This window comes from Saccopteryx bilineata, chromosome 4, assembly GCF_036850765.1.
Source record: "Saccopteryx bilineata isolate mSacBil1 chromosome 4, mSacBil1_pri_phased_curated, whole genome shotgun sequence".
In the NCBI taxonomy this organism is placed as follows: Eukaryota; Metazoa; Chordata; class Mammalia; order Chiroptera; family Emballonuridae; genus Saccopteryx; species Saccopteryx bilineata.
The window spans coordinates 197,435,903-197,450,667 of NC_089493.1; the positions used below are offsets into that span (position 1 = coordinate 197,435,903).

Below are 14,765 nucleotides of genomic sequence, written 5' to 3' on the forward strand. Positions count from 1 at the left end.
AGATCTTTTCTTTTCTTTTTTCTTTCTTTTCTTTTTTCTTTTCTTTCTTTCTTTCTTTCTTTCTTTCTTTCTTTCTTTCTTTCTTTTCCTTCCTTCCTTCCTTCTTTCCTTTCCTTTCCTTTCCTTCTTTCTTTCTTTTTTTTATTCCTAATTACGCACAATCCCAGGATGACAGCATGTCTCTTGCCACCTCCTCAGACTAGTGGGCAAGTTCGTTCTTGTCCTCTGTGCACAGTTAGGCCCACCCTTCAAGGTTCCATGGAGGTGGACCTCATGTCTACCTTCCTCCTTTACGCAGACCTCAGGCTGTGACTCCTGGTCCCTCGTGAGACCCTCGGGACCAAGCCCTTGGTGCCCATCTCCAAGCCCGAAACGACCAGAGGCCTTGACTCCCCACCTCACCCTGACTCCGAGTTCCTTTTTCACACTGGGACCGAACCTGGGATTTCGTGGCCTCCGGGCTCACAAATGCTTTTGCTGGTCCTTAGTATATCTTGTCCACGGTTTCTATGTGTTGGTAGCAGAGTGAGGGCAGAAATCCTCTACCTCAGATCTGGCGGCCATGTGACTGGAAGCCTTCGTCATCACAGAACACGAAACTGCGGAATGATCACTTCAGAGAATTGTGATGATTACTTATCATTCTGCCCGATGACAACAGCCTACATTCTTTTCTTTTCTTTTTTTTTTTCAGCCTCAAGAACAGTTTTCAAATGGAAAGAAATAAATATTCCTAAGGCATTTTGAGATCATTCTGTCACTCCATACTTCAAATTCTCGTTCTGTTTTCTTGCTGGAGAATTTCAGCAGCGTTTAAGAACACACCTGTTGGCTCCATGGTCTCACCACCCATTCACTCTGTAATCAACTTCAGCCTCCTTTACACTTCAACTCTAGTGGAATTACACTCAAGTCAACAAGATCAACACCCCCTGCCTAATCAACAAACCCAGCTGCTTTTTCCTGGTCCTAATCTTATTCACCTCTCTGCAACAATACTAACTATGCATGACAGTTTTTCCACCCCAAAATCACCCCAGGTCAAATACTTACTGTTATTATTCCGATGTTATCACGACCATTTTTCCACTTAACTTCCGTCCTGCCAATCTACTCCCTCCACTTATCCAATAATTTACAGCCAGATTAACGTTACTAAGACTCGACTCCTGTCAACTCTTCACCCTCCCCCACTTTGTCTCGCACTGGTTCATCAATACCTAGTACTATCGGGGAAAAAAAATGACTGAGGCATGTCCTGCCTGCAAATGTGAAAGTAACAACACAGGAGGCATGCCGTGTACTTGGCCAGGTGTTCAACACATCGCCAGTGGTCATATCCAACGAGCCGCACAAGATCAGTATAAAGTAGGTGCAATTATTACGCCTACTTCAGGGATGAGGAATAATGCCTTAAGAAGGTTAAAAAGCCGACTCAGGGAAGTACATCTTGCAAGTGGCTACATCAAGTTCCACTTTAAACCCAGCCTGTCCTGTTAAACGATATATACTATCCTGTCTCCACAAATATTTCTACCAAGGGCAGAAGTACATACACCCAAACACCTCCTTAACAGCTCCATGTTGAAGCTTCAACGGTACCTCACCTTAATACATCCCAACCAAAAACATGATCATACTGCCCAAATTCAAGAGGTCCAATGTCACTGAACTCCCAACCAACTAGTCATGCAAGCCAAAAACGTAGACATCACCGTGGATATATACTCACCCACCCTCCATCTCCAATCACTGATCCTGCCCATCTCTTTTATCTGCCCAGATCTCTGCTCTGTCCAGCTCTCTCCCTCTCCGACACCACCACCACCCTGGTCCGAGCGCCTACCTTCTCTCGCCTCAGCTGCTGACAGCCTCACTGATCCACAGTCTGGTTTCTCCCATCCCGTTTTCCAGTTTGCAACCAATATTCTTTATTTTCCCCTTCAGGTTGCGCTTTTGATGCTCAGATCTGATCATTTCACAAATTTTGGGATCAGGACCAAAGCTTTAGGTCAGTCGGCCTTTCCTTCAAGGTCTACACTACAGCAATAGGAATGCAAAGACCGACGATGATGGCTGAGATTCAGTCACAGAGAGACAGCCGGTTTTCAGTGAGAGTCCAGAATGGCGTCAGCACAGGAGCAGTTCAGTGCACACACAGTCCACTACACTCACCGTTCAGTGCACTCACAGTCCAGTGCACTCACAGTCCAGTACACTCACCGTTCAGTGCACTCACAGTCCAGTACACTCACAGTCCAGTACACACACAGTCCAGTGCACACACAGTCCAGTACACACACAGTCCAGTGCACACACCGTCCAGTACACACACCGTCCAGTACACACACAGTCCAGTGCACACACAGTCCTGTACACACACCGTCCAGTGCACACACCGTCCAGTACACTCACAGTCCAGTGCACACACAGTCCAGTACACACACAGTCCAGTACACACACAGTCCAGTGCACTCACAGTCCAGTACACACACAGTCCAGTACACTCACAGTCCAGTGCACTCACAGTCCAGTGCACACACAGTCCAGTGCACTCACAGTCCAGTGCACTCACCGTTCAGTGCACTCACAGTCCAGTACACACACAGTCCAGTGCACACACAGTCCAGTGCACACACAGTACAGTGCACTCACAGTCCAGTACACACACAGTCCAGTGCACTCACAGTCCTGTACACACACAGTCCAGTGCACACACAGTCCAGTGCACTCACAGTCCAGTGCACACACAGTCCAGTGCACTCACAGTCCAGTGCACACACAGTCCAGTGCACACACAGTCCAGTGCACTCACAGTCCAGTGCACACACAGTCCAGTGCACTCACAGTCCTGTACACTCACAGTCCTGTACACACACAGTACAGTGCACTCACAGTCCTGTACACACACAGTCCTGTACACTCACAGTCCTGTACACACACAGTACAGTGCACTCACAGTCCTGTACACTCACAGTCCAGTGCACACACCGTCCAGTGCACACACAGTCCAGTACACTCACAGTCCAGTGCACACACAGTCCAGTACACTCACAGTCCAGTGCACACACAGTCCTGTACACACACAGTCCTGTACACTCACAGTCCTGTACACACACAGTACAGTGCACTCACAGTCCTGTACACTCACAGTCCAGTGCACACACCGTCCAGTGCACACACAGTCCAGTACACTCACAGTCCAGTACACACACAGTCCAGTGCACACACAGACCAGTGCACACACAGTCCTGTACACACACAGTCCTGTACACACACAGTCCAGTACACACACAGTCCAGTGCACACACTATCCAGTGCACACACAGACCAGTACACACACAGTCCTGTACACACACAGTCCAGTGCACACACAGTCCAGTGCACACACAGTCCAGTACACTCACAGTCCAGTACATTCACAGTCCAGTGCACTCACAGTCCAGTGCACTCACAGTCCAGTACACACACAGTCCAGTGCACTCACAGTCCTGTACACACACAGTCCAGTGCACTCACAGTCCTGTACACACACAGTCCTGTACACTCACAGTCCAGTACGCACACAGTCCAGTGCGCACACCGTCCAGTGCGCACACAGACCAGTGCTACACAGTCCTGTACACACACAGTCCTGTACACACACAGTCCAGTGCACACACAGACCAGTGCACACACAGTCCAGTGCACACACAGACCAGTACATACACAGTCCTGTACACACACAGTCCAGTACACAGTCCAGTGCACACACAGTCCAGTACACACACAGTCCTGTACACACACATAGTCCAGTACACACACAGTCCAGTGCATTCACAGTCCTGTACACTCACAGTCCAGTGCACTCACAGTCCAGTGCACTCACAGTCCAGTGCACACACAGTCCTGTACACTCACAGTCCTGTACACACACAGTCCAGTGCACACACAGTCCAGTGCACACACAGACCAGTACACACACAGTCCTGTACACTCACAGTCCTGTACACTCATAGTCCTGTACACACACACAGTCCAGTACACACACAGTCCTGTACACTCACAGTCCAGTGCACTCACAGTCCAGTGCACTCACAGTCCAGTGCACACACAGTCCAGTACACACAGTCCAGAAGCACACTGAGTGACGATGACAACGAGGACAGCACCTAAGAGACTTCAAGCACTTGGCTCTAGTCATTTCTGAGGCGGAGCTGAATCCTAAGTTTGCCAAGTTTCAAAGTGTTCTTGTTACACTGTGATACCCCAGGATGGCTCCAGTGAAATCCTTTTCTCCTGAAGTAGTGCAGACTGAGTTTCTAGCTTGCAACCAAGAGTCTTAGCTTAGGGGGGTGGGGGTGGGGGAAGAACCTTAAGGACCATAGAAGATATACATAGAAAAAGGGGACATGCCTACAAGGCAAAAAATAATACAAATTCTATACAAAGTAAAAATAGCTTTGGCCAAGAAATACATAAAATATGTGCAGTGTTTGTGAATGCATGTATCTCTTCCTTTAAAAGCTGTAACATAAAAAGCCACAGGGTAAGAGGCGTGTTTTATGTTCCGCAAATCATCACAGCCTACTGCAGAGCTAAAATATTGAATAAAGAGTTTGAAGTAAAAGCCTGACTATACAGCAACATAAGTTGCATTCTCGGAAGCCCACTCTCTCTGAGAACAATTCACACGTGTGCTCCTGTAAATCAAATGCAACATTCTTAGGAGCACTTCGCCACTATTTCCTGGTTTTGATTCGCACTGTCAGGTATTAAAAACTCACCTTGCTCATAGCCAACAATTTTATACATTGCACAAGTATCCTGAAAGTAGTGAACCACAGAAGGAAAAAATATATATCAGCTGCGGAAACTACAGATTATGTTCTACAGAAACAACTTTTTCTATTGCCATCTGGTGGTTCATATATTAAATCAGTGCTGACACCCATTGTATAAGAGGGGGTTGGTCCACAAAATCAAAATCTTTTTTTTGTTTTTGCATCACATCTAACAACACCTAGAGAGAAGGCAAGATAGAACGGGCCTTCACTTTGAAAATAGGCCCTCTTTCATGAGAAAACCAAAAATACACCAAATAAATTAAGGATCGCCCTAAAGAGAAGAACCTACAGATACTATGACCTCTGGAGATAATCACCCTTATCTGAGTATGACAGGTTATACCTGTGCAATATAAACTGTGAAGTCCCTCCTTACCCCCAAATCTAATTTTTTTTCCTCACTAGCTTACTTGGGTTGCTAGAATTCCCACCACCAATCATCCTTACTAAAAGAAACTGTTGGCACTCCCAGAACAGCCATCCTCCTCTGTGAGTTATGACACCATTCTTTGGTTACCTCCCTTCTATTTTCTTCTTGGAAAGATTATTTATCTTGCCCTGGCCGGTTGGCTCAGCGGTAGAGCGTCGGCCTGGCGTGCGGGGGACCCGGGTTCGATTCCCGGCCAGGGCACATAGGAGAAGCGCCCATTTGCTTCTCCACCCCTCCCCCTCTCCTTCCTCTCTGTCTCTCTCTTCCCCTCCCGCAGCCGAGGCTCCATTGGAGCAAAGATGGCCCGGGCGCTGGTGATGGCTCCTCGGCCTCTGCCCCAGGCGCTAGAGTGGCTCTGGTCAGGGCAGAGCGACGCCTCGGAGGGGCAGAGCATCGCCCCCTGGTGGGCAAAGCGTCGCCCCTGGTGGGCGTTCCGGGTGGATCCCGGTCGGGCGCATGTGGGAGTCGGTCTGACTGTCTCTCCCCGTTTCCAGTTTCAGAAAAAAAAAAAAGAAAAAGATTAGTTATCTTTGTAAATTCAAGCTTACATGTTTGAGAGCTCCTAACCTCTCGTGATAAGGAATCACGTCTAGAATACAGCGGAGAGTTCTGAAAGGAGGAAAAGGCAACAAAAAAATTGCACCCAAGGCTGTAATAAAAATGGGAGTGGAAGTCTACTAGCCCAATCCCTAAAGCCCACATCTCCAAAGGCTGGCCTCGTCAGTTTAAAACACACGCACACACACACACACAGAGAGAGAGAGAGAGAGGCCAAAAACACTTCAGCAAGTATTGTCTTAGCCTATGTTCAACAAGCTAATCTCCAAAGATCAGTAAATTAATAGGTTTAGTGGGCTGACATATCTGCTGTCAAGAAATTGGATTATTTCAGTGATAGCAGTTATCTTCGCTAGACTCTGTCTATATATCAACGGAGTGCCAGCTAAGCCTGTTAGAGTGAAAAATAATTCTTGTGTTAATTTTGAGGGCTTTGTGATTTACAGTTCCTAATGAAGACAACCAGCCTCATGTTAGGCTGAACACAAAAGTCAACAGACACCATCCACTAATCTCTTTCATGACTGATAGTCACTGTCCAGTAAATATAAACATCCTCAGATCCATCACTATTTAATATCGTCCTAAATTTCTCACTGCATTCATTACCTCCAGCAGATTTCAATTAGTCTTGCCCTTTCTTCTTCCAGCTCTTTAAGTAAATAAGCATCTCACATTTTAAGGAAGTTTATATTTCTCCAAACTTCAGGCTTACAGTGACAAATTACGGCACTAATTCATTTTATAGACCCTCAAATTTGGAGCATGAACCATTTTCAGGCTAGAGTAAATACAACTTGTGTTATTTATAAATATGATCTAAAGCATCTGGAGAGAAATATTATATTGCATCTTAGTTGTCTTTGACATTAGAACTACCCTGGCCAAGTGTAAAGTGAAGGGAATTAGGTTCCAAGAGCTAAGACAGAAGAGTAACAGAATCCCCGGGAAAGACACACATTTATGGAGTCTGGTGAAGGACAGAAAGGATTTGACAATACACAGAAGATTAAAGAAAAACAACTTTGAAGATCTAAGTCTAACCCCTAACTTTCACAGCTGAGGAAATAACACTCAGAGAAGGGTAACAGACTTGCTCATACTGCTAGTTAGTTACAGAATGAAATAAAAAACCAGGCCTACTGGCCCTGGCCGGTTGGCTCAGCAGTAGAGCGTCGGCCTGGCGTGCGGGGCACCCGGGTTCGATTCCTGGCCAGGGCACATAGGAGAAGCGCCCATTTGCTTTTCCACCCCCACCTCCTTCCTCTCTGTCTCTCTCTTCCCCTCCCGCAGCCAAGGCTCCATTGGAGCAAAGATGGCTTGGGCGCTGGGGACGGCTCCTTGGCCTCTGCCCCAGGCGCTAGAGTGGCTCTGGTCGCGGCAGAGCGACGCCCCGGAGGGCAGAGCATCGCCCCCTGGTGGCCAGAGCGTGGCCCCTGGTGGGCGTGCCGGGTGGATCTCGGTTGGGCGCATGCGGGAGTCTGTCTGGGAGTCTGTCTGTCTCTCCCCGTTTCCAGCTTCAGAAAAATACAAAAACAAAAAACAAAAAAAAAACAACCCAGGCCTACTAACACTTAGCCCAATGCCTTTCCCACTCACCACATCTGAATTTCTAGGAAAGCTTTAAAAAAAAAAATACGCTTATTCCCAATAATACCCATAGGACACTGGAGGAGCAGCTGGGGGCGGGGGAGGGGCCTGGGGCCAGGTGAAGGCAATGAGTCTCTCTCAGGCTTCAGAGCTGCCTGTCAGGAGGTTGGACTCCCTAAACAGTATACTTACTGCTCACAAAAATTAGGGGATATTTCAAAATTAATATGAAGCGATTAAAAAAGGAAGAATTTTTTTTTTCTTTTACACAAGAACATCAGAAAAGCAAAGGACCAGTCAGAGAATGTTGTTCGATTTTTGCAAATGAGATGCAAAACCAACTTTGATTTCCTTGGTGAGAATGCACTGTCTGTATACAAAAGGCTGAGAGGACTGGGGTATCAATCGGCACGTTCCCTGATCCCCTCATTTTTGTGAGCAGTTTATTAGAATAGCTAATGTATAAATGACAAGGGTTTCCTCGAGCAGTGCTCTCTTAACAGTATCTTTCATTTCTGCATTTAGATATAGTAAGAATAGTGTTAATATAACAAAACTATAAGGCTAATAATCCTCTAGCCCTCCAGCACATGTCTCAAGTATATGATCGATAACTTTCACGGATTTGAACCTATTCTTACGACGTCTGCTTCTTAAATTTAAGCTGTGACCTAGTCAGAATCCAGTTCACTGTGCTTTTACTCTGTGGCCCATTCTCTAGATTTATCAGGTGATATTACTGGTCTCTGATCTCTGGGACACTGAGAGGAAGTCCCCAAATCCACGTCTCACAACAAAAAACACAAAGACTCTTAGGACAGAAAAAACAAAGGCAGCTGGCAGGTAGAATTTAACTACAGGGCATTCTTTGATTCCACTTAATTACCTGCTTGTCAGGGTGCCTTTTACTCCAATGTGTGAGGGCACAGGAAACTTCCTGGCTACGTATAATCCCAGCATGCAGCTAAACTTAACTGCGGTTAGATAAAATGCATGCTCACCCAGAATAAATAAAAAGTCGGTACGAGGCAAACCCCAGCTCTTTAGTTTCAAGAACTTAAATGCATGGACTTGAGTGCAGATAAAAGAATGTTCCAAGCGTTCCTCAAAGAAATGGTTGGTAACGCATCTTGTGGTCAACGCTGGGTGTTCAGATCTGTCACCAAACTGCCACCACCCATTCTCAGTTGGAATCTGACAGTTACACTATGGGAAAAAGAATTCTTTGGGGGGGGGGGGGGGGGAAACAACAACCAAAATGGCAACACTGTTACTACTGTGGGAGAGGGAGGGTTGGGGCGGCTGGGTCGGGCTTGCTGGCGGGGTTACCAGCTGCAGGCGCTCTGCCTGAAAGGCGGCATGGGTGCGCAGCGGCGCCACGTGGGTGTGGCCTACAGAAGACGGTGGGTGCTTGCGCTCGAGAGAGACTGCGGATGCGTGGATTGCCTGCTGCCACTGTGAGGGGACATGTGGCCGTTTGTTTGCCTGGGAAACGGTTTTCCCTGCCTGTGTGCTTGTCCGCCGTTCTGAGACTTTATTAAACGAGAGTGGCCTGATGCTCTCTGGCTCCGCAGTTCCTCTACCGTCTGCCCGAGTCCAAGAGGACCTGCCTGGACTTGGCCCCTGATGTTACAGACAGACGGGTATGTGGAAGTTATGCATGTTCCTCTTCTCTGTTTTCCAAATTATGTAACGTAATTTTTTTTTTTGTACAATAACAGTAAATAAGGTCACCTGAAACTTGAGGTCAAACAACTCGATACAGTATTTAGAAAACACCAACCCCCTCCCCCTCTTCCCTGTGACCTCCTCCTCCTTGTCGAGGCAGAGACCCCACGGGAGACACCCGGCCAGTGGTGATGAACACAGCCTGTGCACCAGGCAGGCTGCTATCCATGGTGGCTCCATCGCTACTAGTCCTGGCTTAGGCGGATTAGGTAGTATCTCAGTGCCCCAGTTTCTCACAGGTAAAATGGGTACAAAATGCTCCCTATCCCCCCTACACACACACACACACACACTTTCGCTTGACACATACATGCTGAGGGCTCAACAAAGGCCAGCTGCAGGTGGCCATACAAAGACTGCACAGAGGGGGGACAACTGCTGATTCTTAGTTACGAGACAGTTACCAACCAAGGGGCCAGGTGCCATCTGTTAAACACGCATTGGTCCAATACAATGTAATCGGTAAGTATCTCAGCACTTTCTACGTGCCCCACTGTCTACGGAGACTCAGTGAAGCAGGTAATCAGAAAGTCAAGTTCCAGTTGAAACTCAGATCACACAATTGTCAGGGGAAGGGGGTCTCAGGGGAAGGGGGTCTCAGGGGAAGGGGGTCTCCAGAGAAGGGTGTCTTGGGAAGGGGAGACAAAGCACTTCTGGGGCAATGAGAAGCACAAGGACCCAAAAGAAGGCTACGTTTGCAGTGAACCCCATGAACACTGTTTTGCACTTTCTCCAGCAAACTGATGGCAGAGAAGCCTAATCAATCCACAGGCCTCACCCAAAGCTGGGAATTGTCCTGAGAAAAATGGTCCAATCAGGAGTCTAGGCCATAGGAAGCCAGGCTAAGGATGACAGCAAACATAATGAGGTTATGGGATTGGCTGACACAAGGATAAAACTGTAACACAAACATACAAGAATCACCTGTGGAGCTTTTTTTAAATACACACTTTCCAGAGACCCTGCAGGTTAGAGGTGGAGCCCAGGTGACTATGTTTAAGTTTCACAGGTGACTCTGACACCCCCCCCCCAGACTAACAGGAGCTCCCCAGTGTCAGCTGAAATAAACAGAATGACTAAAAATGCTGATTAAGAAAAACTTCCAAATTTGAGATTATGAACACGAAGCAGGTTTAAGTGGAAACAGGTCCAAAGTCCATAAAAGTTACTGGAATTGGGGTGGGGGAGTTACAATAAAACCTCAGGGTCAGTGACAAGGTGTAACATCAAAATCAAATCATGTGATTTCATTTTAAAAGTTTAGAAAATGGTTCTCAAACTTGGCAGAACATTTGCAACCACCTGGGGAGTTTTTTAATCCACCCCTTCCCATGCCCAGGTCAAAGTTCAAGTCAATTAAAACAAAATCTAGGGATGAGATCCAGGTCCTGGTATTGTTTAAAGCTCCCTGGTGATTCCAATGAGCGACCAAGTTCAAGAAACAGAGGGTTGGAGAGGTTCCAGAAACTCAGCAAGTGACTGGAATGAGGGAAAACAAGGAAATCTATTTAAATCCATGGTTCCCAAACTCCGGTGTGTGCCAGAATCACCTGGAAAGCGCGTGAGGCTCCCTGACAGACAAGAGGAGCTGGCCCGTTGCCGTTGACCAAATTCCCCCGGTGGTTTCGCTACAGGCCGACGTTCTCCACAACCAAGTGGCTGGAAATGACACCAAAAGATGAAACTGAAATCTTTGAACAATCCCAAGGCAGTGTTTTGAGAAACAACATTCCTACCTCCCGCCGCCTGATGAATACAAACTCAACAAGAGGCTGCATTAAACATGAGCAGAATCAATAAGCCTGTCAAAGGTCCAGCAACGAAGCTGAGACGCTGTGAAACTCAACACGTATGATACGTGTGGCTCTGCCATTCTTCCGAAACACTCAGGTCTGGCTCCTGAGTGGAGAGCATAAAGCAAGCCTGCATTGCCGCCCGCTTCTCAGAATTCAAGTCTTGGGTCTTTAGGAATCCAGAAAAGTCACAAACACACACACACAGTAAGAGGAGTATATTACTCAGAAAGTCTTATATGTAGAAAGCAAAACCTCAGGACTATTAAAGTTACATTTTGAAGATCTGAACCTGATGTTTCACATAAAAGTCAATTACTCAGCTCTGCTCCAAACTTGGGCTCTGTAACTATCAATATATGTAACTTCTATTGGTCAATGTTGCGCCTATTTTCTCCCAAGATTTCAAGAGGAGCCTAACCACAGGAAACACCACTAGAAGAAAGCAGTTAAAGAGAAATTAAGAATTGCTTCACTAGTTTCAACTTAGTGGTAAGTATTCCATTCGGAATGTTACATTACCACCCCTCCACCCCCCAAGATTCAACAGAACACATTCCTGGGCATATCACCAACTCATCCCCCATCAGAAATCTCTCTGGCACGACCAGAATTTTCATTTCCAAGATACATGAGCTTTTGTCAAACGGTGACATCTCTCCTGTAATATGAATTTTCAATACGATATAAAAAAAATGATGGATATATTACGCATTTCACAGAGCACAGAGAACAGAAACCTGTCAATGAATTCAAAATTTGTGACAATCTATTTGAAATTTTACACAGCAAGATCTGTACACTTTAGAAGCCATATAAATGTAAAACAGGTGCCCATGTTTTCAGTGGAACCAAGGAATAAAATAACCCTAACAAAGTTCAAGCAGTGTCTCAGTACGTTTTTTAATTAATCTCTTTTCATTAACACTCCAGTGGTAAAAACGTCACATGGTATGGAGCCTTCAGAGGGCAGATGATAAAAAGTGAAATCCTTCTAAAACTAAAACCAGACCCCCCCCCAACGCTCAAACTTGCACACAGATTTTCAAATGTATCCACGTACAGACCTTCCTGCAAAGTGCAAGTCACTTTTTTTTCTTTTAAGAAAACTCCCTCCACCCCATGTCGATTCTAAAGGTCATTCCTATGGGGTTTTGGAGCTCTGTACTTGAACCTGGCTACCGGGGCGGTCTACACATCCCATTTTACGACATGACTTTTTAATACGTGCTTTTCTGCCTAAGTCAGTCATTAAGCAGAGAGGAGCACATCCATAAGGGACAGGAGCATTTCCCCAGTCACGGGGGAGTTCCGTTCAGCAGGAGCGGGGCCGCCTTCGGGAGGCGCGGGGAAGCTCAGGTGTTGCCCTGCTCAGGTGCGGGACTGCGACTCACCCCCGCCCCCCCCCCCCAGGGTCACGGGACGACCCCCCCCCCCCCGCGCGCCCGCCATCCTGGCCCCGAGAGGGCAGCACCCAGGGGCCGTGGCTGCAGCGCAGGTGCGCCCACCTGACAACCGGGGGGGGGGGGGGGGGGCGCGTCCCCGTGTCCCCGTCACCCGGCTCCCTCCGGGCAGCAGCCGGAGCGCAGGGTGTCCCGCGCGCGGGGCCGGGGACCGGGGACGCGGGGCCCGGCTGCCTCTTCCGAGGGGGCTCGGCGTCCCCCGACGGCGTCCCAGCTCCAGACCCCGCACCGCCGGCCAGGCGGTGGCCCCAAAGTTCGTGCGCACCAGGGCGGCCCGGTGCAAGGCGCGGGCCCGGGACATGCGGGACGGGCGGCGCGAGTGGGACCCAGAGCGCCCGCTGCACAGGTCTACCCCGTGCGCCGCTCCCGGGGCGGCGGGCAGTCCACTCGGGTGTGGGCTCGGCGCGGACACGGGGCGTCTGGGCAGCGCGGCCCGTCCCTGTCCCCGCGCCTCGTCACCCAGTCACCCTGTCCCCGGCCCCCGCCTACCTTGCACCCCAACACCCCATCCCCGACCCCCGTCCCCATCACCCCGTCCCCACCCCACCCCCGTCCCCATCACCCCGGCCCCGGCCCCCGGGCCCCCGCCTACCTTGCGCCAGCGCCCGGAGCAAGTGCAGCTGCAGCGCCAGGAGCGCCCACCACCCGCGCCGCCGGCCCGCGCTCAACTTTGTCGCCGGCCGCCCGCCGCGCCCCTCCGCGTCCCCACCCGGGCTCGCGGGCTCCTCGCCGGCTCCCCGGGGCCGCCGCTCGCGACCGGGCAGAGACCCCCGCAGCCGCCCCGGGCCCGCCACGCCGCCGCCCGCCGATCGCCGCGCGCCCCGGGCCATGCTGAGCGGCCGCCGCCCCGGCCCGGCCTCGGCCCCGAGGAGAGCGGGACGGGCGCGTGGGGGCCCCGGCCGAGCGCCCGCGGGGCGTCCAGGTGCGGCACCGGCGCGGAGGACGCGGCGGGGGAGAAGTTGTCAGCCGAGGGTTCCGCTCACGCTGCCCCCAGCGCTTCGGCGGCAGGAGCGCCCGGGCCGCGCCGCCTCTCGCGAAGGGTCCGCGGGCGCAGAGGAGCCGCCGCTGCCGCCGCCGCCGCCGCCGCCCCCGCCCGGCGCCGGGAGAAAGTGCGCCCGCCCGCGCCGCCGCTTGCCCTCAGCCGCCGCTCCCCATTCACAGCCCGGCCGGACGCCCCGCCCACTGCGCCCGCTGCCGCCGCCGATTGGCTGAGGGGCGGTGGCTCGCGCGCCCGAGCCCCGCCCCTCCGCCCTCCCCAGTTTTCAAACTCGCCGCGCCCGCCCGCCTGGAATTTCGCCCCGGCCCCCGGGCTCGGCTCCGTGGCTTCCCGCGCCGGCTGCGCCCCCTAGGGACACGTGGCGGGCACTGCAGGCCGGCGCCGTCTGCACGCGCTACCCGGGGCGGCCCCAGCTGGGCCCGCGGTCAGGGTCACGGGGGCGGCGGCGTCCTCGCCCTGCAGATGCGAGGTGCGGCGTGCGCGCAGGGGGACCAGCGCACGTGCGCAGGAGGGGCACGTTCGGCAGGGGGGCTGCCGGCCGTGGCCGGTGGGCGCGCCCCTCCGCGGCCCCGGGAGCCGCCCCGCTCCCGCCGCCGCCGCCGCCGCAGGCTCGGTGTTCGAGGCTGACACACCGAGTTAGGGTGATTGCAAACGAGCAGTGGACAGGCTTTCTGTCCCTATAGCAACAGAGGCTCAGGGGGTGCAGCCTGCCGCCTGCTGAGAGCAGCGGGCACGGGGTCTGGAGGGGCGTCCAAGGTCACGCGCGGCCTGCGGAGACCAGACCTCAGCGCTGGCCGCCTCCCGCCTTGGCGTGGAGTGGGCGGCCTCGGGCCGCGGTCCCCTAAGGGTCTCCCGGGTCAAGGCCCCTCGAAGGGAGGGGCGCGGCCCGAGCTGGGCAGCATGTGGCACACATTAGCCGAGTGGACAGGGTGAACTGAAAGCACTCGGGGCTGGAGGGCCAGCATTTTTGTGGGAGGAAGCCTGGAAGGTGACACACAGTCTGACGCTGTTGGCAGTAGGCCGGGAGGCGCCTGGGGGCCTGTGATGAGCGAGTGAGATCATGTCAGTGGGGAGGGCAGCCAAGCAGGGCGCGCGCCTCTCGTGGGGCGGGCTCCCCGGGAAACGCTGCGTGCAGGTTTGCTGGTAGGTACCCCATTTATCGCCCCAGACAGGAAGACCCAGATGACCGGGGAGGGCCCTGGGGTTCCTTGGTGGGAACTCACTCCTGGGTCCGGACGGAGCATCTGCTGTGCACTGCCCGAAGTCATCCAAAGTCGTAACAAGGATCGTGTGAAGGAAAGCTGGGGAAACTGAGGCCCAGGGACAGCAGCCGAATGGAGGTCGATTCTGAACTGGAGGCCAGGCCCTGCCCTCTGACCC

The 14,765-nt window shown here is 51.6% G+C and overlaps 1 protein-coding gene across 1 annotated transcript in view; it reads right to left on the reverse strand.

Moving 5' to 3' along the window:
- Positions 1–13,333, reverse strand: part of SDK1 (sidekick cell adhesion molecule 1) — a 771,944-nt gene extending 758,611 nt beyond the window's left edge. Inside the window, exon 1 of the mRNA XM_066273473.1 lies at positions 12,981–13,333. Within this exon, the coding sequence (XP_066129570.1) occupies positions 12,981–13,218 (238 nt within the window). The 5' untranslated portion in view covers positions 13,219–13,333. The remainder of the gene's footprint in view (positions 1–12,980) is intronic.
- Between the last annotated feature and the right edge of the window lie 1,432 nt (positions 13,334–14,765).